This window comes from Danaus plexippus, chromosome 20, assembly GCF_018135715.1.
Source record: "Danaus plexippus chromosome 20, MEX_DaPlex, whole genome shotgun sequence".
Classification (NCBI taxonomy): Eukaryota; Metazoa; Arthropoda; class Insecta; order Lepidoptera; family Nymphalidae; genus Danaus; species Danaus plexippus.
The window spans coordinates 4,882,723-4,898,284 of record NC_083550.1 but is presented as its reverse complement, the minus strand read 5'-3'; the positions used below and the strand labels follow the sequence as shown (position 1 = coordinate 4,898,284).

The following is a 15,562-nucleotide window of genomic DNA, read 5'->3' as shown; positions in this document are numbered from 1 at the left end:
ATATGACTCGGAAAAATCCCATTGGTAATTGCCAGGTTTCGAATCTGCACCCTCATGAACGAGAGGCAGGCTTTTGACCTCTAGGACAGCACTATTGAGTATATAAATATAATTCCATATTTATTGACAAATTAAGAACGAGTAAGAAAAAATAAGTAGCCATGATCATTACCAAATTCATTTCTAGGTTTAATGTTATATCAAACACAGATAATGTATAAGGAAGATTGGATACACTACAGATGCATGTACAAGTAATTTAATTTTTATATAAGTTTAAATTCATGTAATGTAAAAAAATTAAAGCAATAATTTAAATAAATATTATGATAATATATACGATGTAAATGTTATTGGAGATATAAAAATAAAATATAAACAAATTTGAAATGCTGGTGGTCGTAATCTTGCGTCAGACGTTAAGTTTGTCGAGTGTGTGCCTTTGGTTCACTTAGCATCAAAATTAATCATCTATACGTCTCCTCTTTACCTTAGTTCGTTGATCTTTAAAATGTGTCGAATCAGAACTTAGAAATACAAATTTGTTGCAAGTATGTAAATATTTCGACTTTGTGTATATTTCGAATAAATAAGGTTCGGGTCTCGAATCAATATTAAAAATGCTATTTTAGTATTAATAAGTAACAAAATAGAATTTTTATGTTTACTTTATTAATTAGTGCTTTGATAATTCATTGTTTACATTTATTTTTGGCAGTAAAGTCTTTAATTATGAGCTTAAGGAGACACGCTTGTACTACTCGTACGTATTAAACGCTTGCTAACCACAGTGTAATATCAAATAAAGTAATGAAGTCCTAATAATATCAAAATAATACTAATTTATAAAAACAATTGACTATTAATTTTTACTTTATATACGAGAGGAGTTTTATGCTGACTGAACTTACATACTTATACCAGTAATATATATATGTATATATATATATATATATATATATGTTACTGGTATATAAATGTCTCTTCACATTCAAGTTCGCTAAAAACTTTTAACATGAATGGGTTTTGCATTAACTTGGGCGTTGAGCTGAATTGAAAACGAGTACTTTAAATAACAATGAATCACTTGAATTGCGTGTAGACACTTATATTTGTCCCTACAAATACGGTTTAAGTTCTGATAAAGTGAATACATTTTCTAGTAACTCAATTACAAGCTGCAAATTCAATAATGTATTTTTGGATTCATTGAAATATAGACTGCAACCAGAGGAATTCCGTCTACAACTTTTATCATCAATAAATGCTCATTACAATCTGAGGTTTTTCACGAAATTATCAATCTCATCCTCTTGGAAAGCCTTTCCAGCTAGCTTCCATAATATTAATTTAAATTAATAAAAGTATAGAGGCTCTTGACAGGTATGTTGCTATACAATTTCAAGTTCTAAAAACAACATTATGGTTCGACATATAAATTATACAGCACTATTATAAGTTCTAAAATATTAGTAAAAGTTAGGAACACATTACCGGTGTTTATATATGGCATAAAGAGCTTTGGGATAAAGGATAAAAATAAATCCAGTATCATAAAAACTGTTATCTTAGTTGCAAACTATAAGTTATTTTGAACTTAATAAATTTCATCATTTATCATATATATGGTGATATTTTATGGTGCGAAATAGCAGAAATATTTATAGATATGACTGTAGCAGCGCGATCTGATAAAAAGACGTTGCATAAATAAACATATTAAAATTGAAAAAAATGTGCTAAAAGCGCTTTTTTGTAACATGATTTTGATATATAATCTGTTTTAATCTGTTGTTATAAACATTTTGTTATTATTCCCAGTCCAGTCCATCCCATGAATAAAAATGAAACTACATATAATTTAATTTTCATTTATATTTCGTAAACATTTATTCTCGTCGACCACATTTTAACCACAATTACATTATTCTAGAGCCACGATTAAGTGTCCAAGAAAAATATGTACAGTATTTTATGTTTTTTGAAATATAATAAATACGTATCAATTGGTCGTGAGGCCTAAATAAAGATAGTGTTTTTTAAATCATTTAAAATGAAACAATAATTTAATTTAAAAAATAACAAATTAATTAATTGGTTCTGACTTTAATAGCGGTAACTTAAACGTGTTAAATATCACAAAACTAACATAATTACCTTTCTTTATATTATTATGTACAATTATATTATACATAAATGTTTTAAGTACGTGTCACATTGATAAAAATTATTTACAATTAATTTACTTAAAATATACATATATATTGAATTTCGTTATTATGGCGTCACTAATAATAAGCATCAGGAATTCATGCTAAAAGACAGGATATCACAACATTTATAACATCCTAAAGTCACATTCACATAGTTTTTTGTCATTAGGTGGCTATAAAAGTTCAACTTACTTAAAATAGTTGTCTGGCTATAATGACTTAAAATGTATTTATTTTATGCTCATACAATGGAATCATTAGGTTTATCAACTTTTGACAACAGAGGTACACTGCTGTAGTCTTTAAGTCTTTCACTAACTTTTTTAGCTCCGTTGTCAAAGGAACTTGCTGTAGGTAGCTTCGCCAGCCAGTTGTTATTGCCTATTTTGTTCGTTTTATGATTTCCAATCAAGTTAATCTGACTATCTTTCAATTTAACTTTTGGCTGCCCTGTCTGATTAAAATTATTATGAAGGGAGTTCACATTAAGTGGTATAGCATTATTAACACTTAGTTTGTCTATGTCGTCAGTATCTGCTACGCCATTAGAGATCGGTTCAGTAGGATCTGAATGCTGTTTTTGCAGGATACTTATAGTTTGTAAAATGGGTTGGACCTCTTTATCCAATTTGCTTAGATCTACTTGTTTTTGAACCAGAATACCGGAACCTCTTCTACTAGACGATCTAGATCCTTGGTCTAATCGATTTCTAAATTGTGTAAGATGAGATAGAGATCCACTTTCCGTAAGTTGATTTTGCAATTTTGGAAGTTGATTTTTTTCTTTTGTCTCCTTAGGTGCACTCATATCCACTTTTTCTCCTAATAACCAATATGTGACTAGAACTCCTTTTCCCTAAAATAAAACAATATTGTCATAGTATATAAAATCTGTTAACTTGGTGGACAATCTTAGATTTTTTTTCTCTAGAACTATTCTTTTTCAATAACCTAAATAAACTCATTTATTAAATTCTTGATAATATCTTACCTTCATTGCAACTTCTCCTCTGCACTCCAAACGGAATGTTCCGAATGTATCTAACAATGCTTTAGTAGTTGGAGACACGTGAATTTTAAGAGCCTCACCATTCGACTCCATTCTAGACGCCGTATTTACCGTATCTCCAAATAGACAGTATCGGGGCATTTTTAGACCAACCACCCCGGCAACACAGGGACCTAAGAATAAAAATTATTTCACTATTTACTTATAATTTGGCGATCATTTTTTTTATTTAATAAAATACCACCTCAAGGGCCCCTGAAATTTTTGCGGCATATAGATTATTACTTAAATTATTAACTATAGATTCCAGCAAAATGCCTAAAAATATATTTTACCCCTTGTAATAAAAACAAATGAGAAAAATATTTTAAAAAAGACGGTATAAAATCCCGTTAGAAGATCATTTATACTGAAAATGGGTATCTGAAATTTTTGCATGCAATTTAAATGCGAATGATCCACAAAGCTCCTCTGCAATAACGCCTCGCTTCAAGATATATTATTTATGAGGAGTAAACTTTTATGTTATATATTTACACCACGTGCCGTTTTCCTTGTCTAAATTTGCATATTATTAGGGGAATAATAATTATAAAACCATTGTGCATATAAAGTATCATAAAAATACTTCGACTCTGCTGATTTATTCATACATAAATAAATTTCAAACATCTTGACATATCTAGTTTTAAATTTATAGTACTTGTGAAAAATCGTATTGGACATACCAAAAGGCTTACCATATCTAGATGTTATATTTTTAATGAGTTAGATGTTAGAAAAATTATTAAGCTCTTTTAATTTAATATATATACAAAAAATCATAATATCAAAGATGTTCTTTCTAAATAATTTATCCTCTTATTTTACAAATTCTATAAAAAATATTTCTTACTACAAAATTACTTTCAGAAATAAACAAATTCTGTCAACAGGGATTAAGTAAAAAGTAACATAACTTTTGTTTTTGTCGTAATTTTGGTATCTAATTCGAAATTACTTTGATACAACCTCTTGAGATAAAATTGGTGTTTGAATAAAGTAATGCAATAGAAACAAGAAAAATAAGTTATATATAAAATTAAGCAGTCATGAAATTAATTTCAAATGATCATTCAAATTAAAAAAAAAATGTAATAAATCTACTGCGATAAAGCAAGCCTATTTTACATAACACAACACAACTACACAAAATTAAATATAGTCTCATTGCTTTACTATATGGAATTCGTTAAATAACATAGATATATCTTAATAATATCATTTGATAAACAAAATATTTAATGGTTACTAACTAGTAAAATAGAATGACTAGAAAATGGGGAATCAAATAGTCCTTCAATTTTCAATGAAATTAGAGTAAATCAGGCAAATAATCCACTAACCAGAATGCAATCCGATCCTCAGCTTGAGCTGGTCGGTTGGTCTGTGTCGTATTCGGAATCTTCTGACTGCATCAAGTAAAGCGAGCGCCATCCGTGCGACTTCACAAGCGTGGCGCGTGCCATTCCGCTCAGGCAGACCGGATACTACCATATACGCGTCACCTATTGTTTCTACCTGTCATGTACATACAAAGAGTTAACTATTTTAAACTCTAAAAATTAACTTCCGTGTTAGCCTTAAGTTCATCACAAAAAAAACTTTGTTCTCTTCTAATTCATATAAATATACTCAATATATCGAGTATTACCACATATACGCCGTTCTAGAAATCTACGTTGGAATGTTATATATTAATCGCAATTATGCTACTGGCACGTGTAAATGCAGGTACTGATTAAGAGTGTGGCTTATGTTATGTATACTTATAAAACATTTTAATGACATGATGACATAGTTCTAGATACGATCTGGTGGATTCTGTGTCCTGTGTCATGATTTACTATAGATAAGACTTCACTAACAGTACAAATCGAATGTGTAAGCAATATTATTTAACCATGTATTAATAAAAAATTAGTACACTTACTTTATAAACGTCGTAATTCTCAACGATGGAGTCGAAACACGTATACAGATCATTAAGCAGGTCCACAACCTGCATTGGTGTGGAGGAGGCAGAGAGAGCGGTGAAACCAACAATATCAGAGAAATATATAGTGACCTGTTCGAAGGTTTCCGCCACTACTGATTGTCCGTTGATGAGTTGAGAGGCTACCGACCTGATAGATAAATATTTTGTAAAGAAAAATGCATACACAACTCATCAACTCAATTATTATAGTTTCTATTTAGGAAAAATGTTTTCATTAATTCATTCTTATGATGATAATAACTTATGATGCCTGTTACTGATAATGTGATTATGGCGTTTCTGTTTGAGGAAATAATTGGATTTTAAGCGTAATTCAATACTAACTTTGGCAAAAGTTGATACAATAATTCCTCGCACTTCTTCTTTTCTTCCAAATAGTCCTGTGTACGTTCACTAACTAATGTTTCTAAGTTATTAGCGTATTGTTCCATACGTGACAGCAAATTATCTAAAATATTACTACTTTCTTGAGTTCTGTAAAGAATAAGCATATTATAATTACCTTTTTTTTAAACATACACATTCACTAGATAACAGCAATCATAATGGCAAAAGATAGGTTTTATAAAATTAGTTGTTAATATAAATATTATAAATGAAAGCATAAATAATAAAAGAAAATAGAATATTAGAAGTATTAGTGTTTATATGTACATAATCATTACTTATTAAGCCGTCGTATAGCTCCTTTCAAATGTCCAAAATCTGGTCTTTCGACAGGGTCTTCCGTCCAACAGCGCTTCATAAGTTCAGTAGCATCATCCGCCTCGCAAGACCGGTTATACGTTGTGTTCGGACGTAAGTTACTACCTTTCACTGCGTCTATTATTTCTGTCAGAGAATTTTAACCATATTTATAACCGGAGTAATATAGATAACAATTAATTTTGTGAACCTTATCGTGCTAGTCTCTAAAAATTAAATTGTATGGCTATCGTTATTTAACCGACGTAATAAATAATGACTTAAAATTTACCTTTGGGTGATAAATCTATATCTGGTCCTATCCAAAACACGCCCTGTCGATTAACTATTTCATGCATGATAATACCGTATGAATAGACATCTCCTTTCTGACTCCCCTCAGGAGGCGGATCAGCCATTCGTAGTAATTCGGGAGCCGTCCATAGCAAACCTGATTATAATAGATTTACTAATTATAACTATAAAAATGTCTTAAACAAAAAATATAAACTATCATTAACATTTACAAAAACATTTCTATCTCTATTGACATGTTTTTAAATTCTAATAAATTTAATTATATGATAAATGAATAAAATAAGAATAAAAATTTTAATTATTCAACGATTCCATTTGTTTTGTTATAGGAAAAAAACAAGAAATCTAAATTGCATAAATTAAATTTTTGAATTTTGAATTTGAGGCCATTATTTAAAATTTTTTCGTCTCTAAGATCATCTAAAGTAAAATTTGTCGCCAACGACTATTTAAATAAATTTAAATGAATAATACTACGAGTATTTTATTATTTTAGAGACTACGTACTGCCGACGTTTCGGTTACCTTGCAGCAAACAATAACATTTAGATATTATACCAACTTATATTATTATAATATCTATTACGATAATGTTTAAACAGATCAAGATTTAAACAATATTTAAATTAGAATAGGAGAATTCTTTCTGTTGTTTTTTCAAAATCTTTATCCATAATATTTTTCTAATTTTCTCACTTATTTATGTCCGGTATATAAATTATAAATAACTTACGAGTCCAATAGCTATGTGCTTTAGCATCTTTCTCAGATGTCCTTAGGGCGTTCAGTCCAAAATCAGTTATTTTGAGTACAAAACGGGAATCCACAACACAATTACTAGATTTCAAAGCCCCGTGAGATTTTATGTCACTACTGTGGAGATAGTGCATTCCCTACAAAACATGCATAGTCATAATTAATACAATAATTTTAAAAAGTTTTAAAAGTTTTATGTGAACCAAAAAAAACTGCTACGAGACAAGAAGTCAACGCACTTAAGAGACAACGTATAATTATATTTCTGAATATGTAAATTTAATAAATAAATAAACAGTGAAATAAATCATTGCAATATGTTACTTATATATTTAGATAAGATACAAAAGTTATTAATAGTCATATATTACCTTGACGATGTCATGCATCAGGCTGACCTTGAACATCCAATCCAACTTGATAGTGTCATTCTCCAAAATATCCTGTAAAGAACCTTTTGGGCAGTATTCAGTGAGAAGACAGCAATGTGGAGGGTCGACGCATGCACCATAAAACCTTGCAAGATGATCGTGTTCTAGGTCTTTCATCTTCTTAAGTTCTAATAATAACGGTCTGGTCAGATCAATTCTCTGTTTGTCAACCTTTTTTACAGCAACACGACAGCCTTTGTAAAAGCCACAAGGAGCGTACACTTGACGGTCTCCAGGAAGGGAGGTTGCTTCATCAGAATATGCGGTCTGAAAATTGTCTTTGTTAAGTTTAGTGTTTAATTGCAATAATATTAATGTTAAATAAAAGAGTTACATTTTAAGATGACTTAATAATAGGAAGTAAAATTAGTGAAAACTAAACACACTGGAAGATGCATGAAATTTAAAAGTAGTTGCCTGATTTTCAAAAAATTTCTATTTATATGAAACTATTTTTCGGATATATCACGCGATTTTATTATTATTATTTTTATATATCCCCGATATATCGATTACTTTACAGCAACCATGATCATTGGCGGACGGGAAGAAAGTGTCTGTCAGTTAGTCTTGTTGATAAACAAATTTATCTCTGTTTATTTCAACTGACATGAGATGTTCAATATCTAACCAGTATGTAATTTAATAATAACCAATAACCACGGTATTCTTATCAATTCAAAAGGAAATTACAATAGTGTTCAAATCTATATCAATAAAATTCACCCTTTGTGTTCAAGAAAATTCTTCGCATTTGAATGGGTGTAAATGTTACTATAGAAATAGAAAATATCTTTTGTAAGGAAAATATTTACTAGGGTTCCGTGACTATTGTTAAATATTACTATCATATCAATACTCACCCCCGAGCTGTATCTTCTAGCTAATGAGTGAATACTGCCACGGAAACGTCCCGGTAACAATACATCTGACCAGCTTACTCGCCACGTCATCATAGCTATCTCAGCTTCTAATTTGTAGTGTCTAAATAAGAAAATTTGTCTTTAAATTTGGTACAGTTTCATTAATATCTACTTTATTAACAAAAAAATATTGGAGGCACGGACGATCGATTTTACTCACGAGACAATAATGAAAATTGTTCAAAATAAGATAATTTTTGTCAAATCTGATTTGCACACACAATGATCCAAGACTAAAAAACGTCAAGGTCTGTACATGATAATTAATTTTCATTTGTCTTTTTTATTCTAACAATTCATTTTAAAATTATTAAACTTAAAAAACTATTCGATCATGTTTATTAACATACCTATTTTATTTTGTAAGGAACGCACAATGTAAATTCGAGTTACATAACAAAGTGTTTTAAAATAGTTATTTGTATTTATAAGTCGCAAACTGTTAAGTGTTATAGTAATTAATAAATAGAAACGTAGTAAAATTCTTAAATATCTCTCAAATAACATCAGAAAAATATATTTATGAGAATAAAATTATTTGTTACTTTATAAATCAAGTAAAGTATCTGAAATGAAGTAAAGACAAAATATTCAAAGGTAACGTTTAAACACTTAACATAATAAAATCGACATATAAATGGTTTTTACTTTAAAATGCAAAATTTATAACTAGAATAACATTATAAGACACAAATTTTATCATGCAATACGTAATTAAAAATTTATTTTCCTTCCAAGTCCTATAAAATGAAACCAATGTTTAAAATCCTAACAACATAATAGCTGCTTTTTTTTATAGTTATGGACGTCTAAAAGCTAATGCTTGGCATGCTAAGGTTATTAAAGGTCATAAAATATATTAGTTGAGTAAAAAAAAAAATTACTAACAGTTATGAATATATTATTATTCAAAATAAAAAGAGTATAAATATATATCATTTATAGTACTAAACTAATGTAGCAATTACAAAATTGATGAATCATATTTTAATCTCATATAATTTTTCGTTCAAAATCATGTTATTGGTAATAATTTCGAAAAATATAAAAATCCGAAAATATTCATCATCATCATCATCATCAGCCTATCGGAGCCCACTGCTAAGTGAAGGCCTCTTCTCACATAGAAAAGGTTCGAGCATTAATCACCATGCTTGCTTCAGGCGGTTTGGCGATTTCAACCTTATAATTTGAAATTATAAGACCAGGTTTCCTCACGATGTTTTCCTTCACTGTCTGTCAGTGGTGTCTAAACACTCTTAGAAAGTACATATGCCTCGGAAAAGATCACATTGGTACTTACAAAGTTTCGAATCCGCGCCCTCACGTATGAGAGGCGGGCCTTTAATATCCAGGCCACCACGACAATTAGTTTTATTTAAATATCATTTATTTTAAGGGACGTGAAGCTTTAAAAAAACATTTAAAAAACTGTTTAATATAATGTTAGTCGTTTATTTAGAAATCATAATATGGAGGTCTAAATAACGATAAGATATGACTAGAGTACAGCCTTATGAAAAAAACGTAATTAGAAAGTCAAATTAAGTTTTCTAAATTCACCTTAAAGGGTATTGTAAGATTATTTTTCAAATTTCAAATGTCAGCAATTGATTATTAGTTACGAAAATAATTCAAAAGTGAATTTGCAAATAAATATATTTAACAAAAGACCTCAGTAGTTATTCTGAAGGAATTGAGCACTAGACTTATACGATATTTTATCAAACCTCTCAGCCCTTACATTAGTTACAAATTTTTATTGATGGCTTCTCGTAGAAATGGTTTATTTGACATAATGAGAGCAAAAAAAAAAATTAAAAGCGTTTCTTTGTATTATGCAAATGGCAAGTATAAAAGCATTCATTTTGAAATATTTTATTTATTTGTATAAATTTTACTGTTATCAGACAATGATTAATGTTTATTAATAGTCTCACATTTGTCATACATTCTATCGAAGTTAAAAACATGCTAATGATTTTATTTGATGTGTAGGAATTTTATACGAATTTAACTTTTATATAAAAATGTTCTCATCACTTCTTTAAATGTAATTTTATTTTAAACGAAATACTTACTTCTGTAATTCGGTAAGAACATTACAGTACGTAATTATTACACAATAGAAAAAAATACAGTAGTCGTATGTGAAAATACACTTTTATAATGATTCGATGTTAATGCTTAAAAAAGCTCTTAACAAAAGGAGGATTTTTTTTTGCATTATTCTCTTTCATAGGTAATGAAGATTCTGCATTCACTTCGTTTCAAGCCTAAAATTGGTCATCAATACCGAGTCACAACAAAATCGCAAAGACATTGTGTAATTTTAAGCATGTACAATTTCAGGGACACATATACCTGTGTGATAGAGTTTTTGTTGCCCACGCAATACCTTTGTGTGTAACAGATCCTTAAGTTAGTAGAAGTTTAAGAGAAAGAAATTACTTCATTCCAGAAAAACCTACTTTTGCTATACAAAAAATAGATTGAATCCAACTTGGAATACCGTTCTTATTAGTTATCAGATGACCCATAGAGTTATGTTCTTTCACTAGTTTGCAACAACAACAGAATTTTATACTGTGGGAGACAGTCAACATTGTTTAAACCCATATGTTGTAAATATTTAAAATTTACTATCAATGCGCTATCGTAATCGTGCTCTTTTTTCCTTTTAAAGCACATCGATTCCGTTCTCATGTTCGTTTACTTGCATCTTTCCACTGCGACGTGAAGATTTCTTAACGTAATGTGTTGTTTTAGGATACGGTAAATAAAATAGTATAAAGAACAACTAACCTGTAAATAAACACAGACAGGATGGCCAGGATAACCACTACCGAGCTCAAGATAATACTCAGAATAGCATACACCGGTAAAGCTGTAACAAAAATAAAAAACGTAAGTATTTTGTCCCCATTCACTTGTATAGTTTCTTTTCAAATGATTATAATTTAAACGTATGACGATATGTTTATTATAATTTCTGTCGAGAGATTCTGCGATTCAATACCGAATAAAAAATGCATCTTATCTTAGCCTAAACATACATTTATGCATAATCCTAAAACTTAATCTACTATATATGTATATGTCAAATACATTAACATACTATCCCTAAAATATAATTACACCGATAAGTGCGTTAGTAGGGGGTAAGTTGAGGTTTAAGAACCGCAGGGAACCCGGATATCAATCTATTCTATGGAGAATGACGTTTGTGAATCACAGCACTGGGGCCTATTTTACAAATTCATAAATTAAGAAAGATATCACAAAACCTTTATTAGATATTAGATGTAATATGATTTTATATTGCAAGAGCTTTTTATTTAAAACATTAATTGAATTCTTATGTGTAATTTCAGTTTTCTTTTAGCAAAACAAACAAAGTAATCAGGAAAATTTCTTATAAGCGACTTAACTCTTGACTTGACGATAAAACGAGACAATGGTGTCGTCCGATTCACCCTGTGTGGATTAATAAATATTTATCTACAATGGTGAAAAAAAGATGTGAAAAATATTTTTATTCGTATTATCAAAGATTTTCAAGTGCACATCTAAATAGAACTATATGTTAGTATGCTATAACTATTTTATCTTATCTGCCCGTGATTATGATGCTGAAAAGTAACCGAGACATCAGGTTAATAAAAATTTAGTCAAAATGCCAGTCATGTCCTAAAATAATATATTTTTTTATTATTTATTATCTTTATGTCTGTCTTCGTCTTTATGTTTTTATTATTTAATTGGGCCAGAAATTATATACACACATATATAATATGTGTATAGCTTATTTTTTAAATGATTATCGAATTCTTTTTCATAGACCATTAGGAACAGTACAAATATCCCTTCTATCAGTATTAAATATATAATTTAATACGGATTTAAAACTAATTAATAAACAAGTATACATTAGAACGGGTGACATTACTTTGCTTGATGGACGTTGAAAAGTTATACGGTGTTCACCTACAACAATTTCCCAAATATCGACATCTTTCACATGGTAGTTGTTTGACAATAAACTAAGCTATTTACCAAAAAAAAACGTCACTTCATTTAAGCATAAAAAAAAATTTTCATCATGTCAGCACAACTCAGATATTCAATAATATGATAATACACTTTTTCCTCCATTTCATACAATGCAATCTAATTTTCTACTCCGAGAATTCTGTTCTTGATAGGTGTAGTTATGGACATAATCTGATACGTACATCCTGCTATAAATTATTGCTTTTTCAAATATAATACCTAAAAAGGACAAGTACGTAATTAAGCATAGGCAAACTACAAAGTACTCACAGGTGTCAGGGCAAAGGGAGCCGTCGAAACCGCAGCGGGGGGTGTCGGGAGGTGGAGTATCACGGCCGCCAGCCCAATGAATAGGGCGATTCTCTATAAACTGTAGGGAAGAGTTTGCCGCCACATATGTCGCCACTACCTACGAGATAAACTTAATATTACTTTACATCAGCACTTTATATGTCACTATTTTTTGCTCATAAACATAGCAGGTGCTGCAGTTAGACGAAACACAAATTAAATAATATTCAGTATTGACGGTAAAAATTTAAAAACATACAAATTTTCGAATTGTAACTATTACAATTTCAAAATGTCTTAGTTTGTGATTTTAAAATTTATGAAAATACAAGATAGTTTCATCTCTTATGCAATATCTAAAGCAAATTTATTATATTGTACCGTTTTATATATTTATAGATAGTGAAGTGAAAACTGGGCATGCAATTCAATCCTTAATTCAAATGAGCATCAGAGGCTTCGAGTGATGTATTGCAATACTCAATATGACGAAATTCAATCGACTAAATACTCTTCAAACAGTTAGAAGCAATTTCAAAATACATTCTTGTTTCGAATTTCAGTAAATTTAATCTCTTAAATGCTGTAAAGTTTCAATGGAAATAGACATAACATATTTTATTTCAATTTCTTTTCCTTAATGATATTAATGTACATAAAAAAGTTTTATACGATTATACTGTCAAGAATAAATATTTAATAGAATGTCACAGATAAATACTACGAACATTTTTTTTTAAACAAATATATATTTGCAAGTTTTCCATTTTAGATTCCTCGGAAAATAAATACTTATAATTTAATTTGCATTTTACTTAACAACATCCACATAGAAATATATGAAATGTATGCAAATAAATAAAATGTAAATAAATATAGAAAGCAAATTATCAAGCAAAGTTCTTGACATTGATTTTAACTTAAAATATTTGTAGGACAGACGGCTGATAGTCAGGACATTTCCTTAAAAGAAAGAAAAAGAAATAAAAGGATTTTTCCCCATGTACGAAAACTTAAAAAATTATAAGCATCAAAATCTTTTACGTCAATCACAATAGCAAGATATGAAAATAGAAAAAAAAAGTGATCCAAAATTCTGACATTATTTTATGTTTCTATCTTAAAATAAATAAAAGGCTATCAGCCTTATTTTAATTAAATTTTGAGATTATTCTTCATATAATAAGTCTGTCTCATTGCTTTCAATGTTTATTTAATCGACTGAGCTTTTTCTATTTTCATTTTATTTTTATTTACAGTAAAGTATGAATGAAAATATATACTACATGTACATTTAGATATTTTAAATGTATAAATTTAAATGAAATATTTTTAAGTTCTTTTTTATTGTTTAAAATTTGATATTATAATAATTTTTATCATTACACTTTTATACAAAGGCGTAATTTGATTTGAAGTCTATGAAGAAGTGTATACAGCTATATATTAAATAATGAATAGTTTGAATCAATGATTCAGAAAATAGATATGACATACAGGATGTTTTAGAAGTTTCTTGAACTGAGAAATGCTCAAAGATTGTATTATTTATTCAACAGCCCCCAAAACTTTCGAAAAATTTCACGAAAAAGCCTTGCTTAACAAAATTGAAAGAGCCTTATTGGTAGCAACCATTTTTTAAATCTCGCAATCCTGAATTTAAGCAATAAACAGTTATTCATTGCTGCTTTTATTTCTAAATTTACTAATATATTTTCCAACTATCTTATCTATAGGCTTGACATGAACTAATTTTTCATTGAGTTCGTTTTAAAAACAAACAAACAACCGATTACCATCCGTATGCGTCCCCTCATTTAAGCTGCTTCGTAGGTTTTTTATAAAAACAGTGATTTCCTGTCTTGACCACGAATATTGATCATTAAAATTCTAATGATGTTTCTATTCGTTTTATTAAAATAAAAGTGCCGTCACCTTATTATTCCGTAAGGTCTTCCGTTGTTTGATATATTATTCAACGTGTTAGAAACTCTTGAATTGTAGCATGTAGCTGACGACTCTATAAATTCTTCACATATTACAAGTGAGCGAATGCCATCCGCTAAGTGGATATATAAATTAGTTGGGATCACGGGTATCCTGTGACGTGTCTTCCATAATCTTTTATAAATCTTACCCATGTGTTCAGTAATGGATTTTATTACTATAGTTTAAAAAGCCATATCGACTATCAATAATTTTCATATCCTGTTTAAAAGTTACTTTGAGCTATAGTATCTAGGACATAAAAGAATCATGCCAAGGCTTGACAATATGAGTCATACAAAAAATTCCTCCTGCGAAGTTTCAATGCCTCCACATAACGACTTACGTACTTTATGTCAATATTGCCAAACTGTGACACTGCGAAAGTATATATCATGTGCTCATAAAAATGCGAACACGTTACACGAAATCTCACATGTGTAGCTAAGCTTCACGCTTCAACTCAGAAATGAAAGCAGGAGTGATCAAATTTCCATTCTTTCACTTTTTCACACAAGATAAGATGATAATAAATATTAAAACTTTCTATGTCATATAATTAAAGTTAAAGATATTAAAAAATAATGACTGAGTTTGTCACTGTCTCTTAATCTTGCTGTATCTGTCGCGACGTATTATTTTAAATTACAGTGAAATTAATAAAAATAATTTGAAAACCTTAAAAAATTTCGCTTTAACAAAAATAAATAAACGTTGTATTTAGAAAAGAACTGCACAATATTCCTTTTATATATTACTAGTGCGTGATACCTTAGTTCTGAAGAGACATAAGGAGAGTACGGTAACTAAATTAGACCCTCCGAAGAGCATAAATAACCCTTTTATCTCAGGGATGATCA

The 15,562-nt window shown here is 29.3% G+C and overlaps 1 protein-coding gene across 5 annotated transcripts in view; it reads right to left on the bottom strand.

Annotated features, from left to right (window-relative positions):
* Positions 1–1,860: 1,860 nt before the first annotated feature.
* The window catches only part of LOC116773910 (atrial natriuretic peptide receptor 1), a 71,402-nt gene continuing 57,700 nt past the window's right edge, over positions 1,861–15,562 (bottom strand). For all 5 annotated transcript variants that reach the window (XM_032666487.2, XM_061523818.1, XM_032666485.2 and 2 more), the window contains 12 exons: positions 12,696–12,834; positions 11,178–11,259; positions 8,313–8,433; positions 7,390–7,716; positions 6,996–7,155; positions 6,237–6,395; positions 5,926–6,091; positions 5,585–5,734; positions 5,195–5,387; positions 4,608–4,782; positions 3,205–3,395; positions 1,861–3,069 (listed from right to left, as the gene is read on the bottom strand). In XM_032666487.2, coding sequence (XP_032522378.1) covers positions 2,455–3,069; positions 3,205–3,395; positions 4,608–4,782; positions 5,195–5,387; positions 5,585–5,734; positions 5,926–6,091; positions 6,237–6,395; positions 6,996–7,155; positions 7,390–7,716; positions 8,313–8,433; positions 11,178–11,259; positions 12,696–12,834 — 2,478 coding nt within the window. In that variant the 3' untranslated portion in view covers positions 1,861–2,454. The remainder of the gene's footprint in view (positions 3,070–3,204; positions 3,396–4,607; positions 4,783–5,194; positions 5,388–5,584; positions 5,735–5,925; positions 6,092–6,236; positions 6,396–6,995; positions 7,156–7,389; positions 7,717–8,312; positions 8,434–11,177; positions 11,260–12,695; positions 12,835–15,562) is intronic.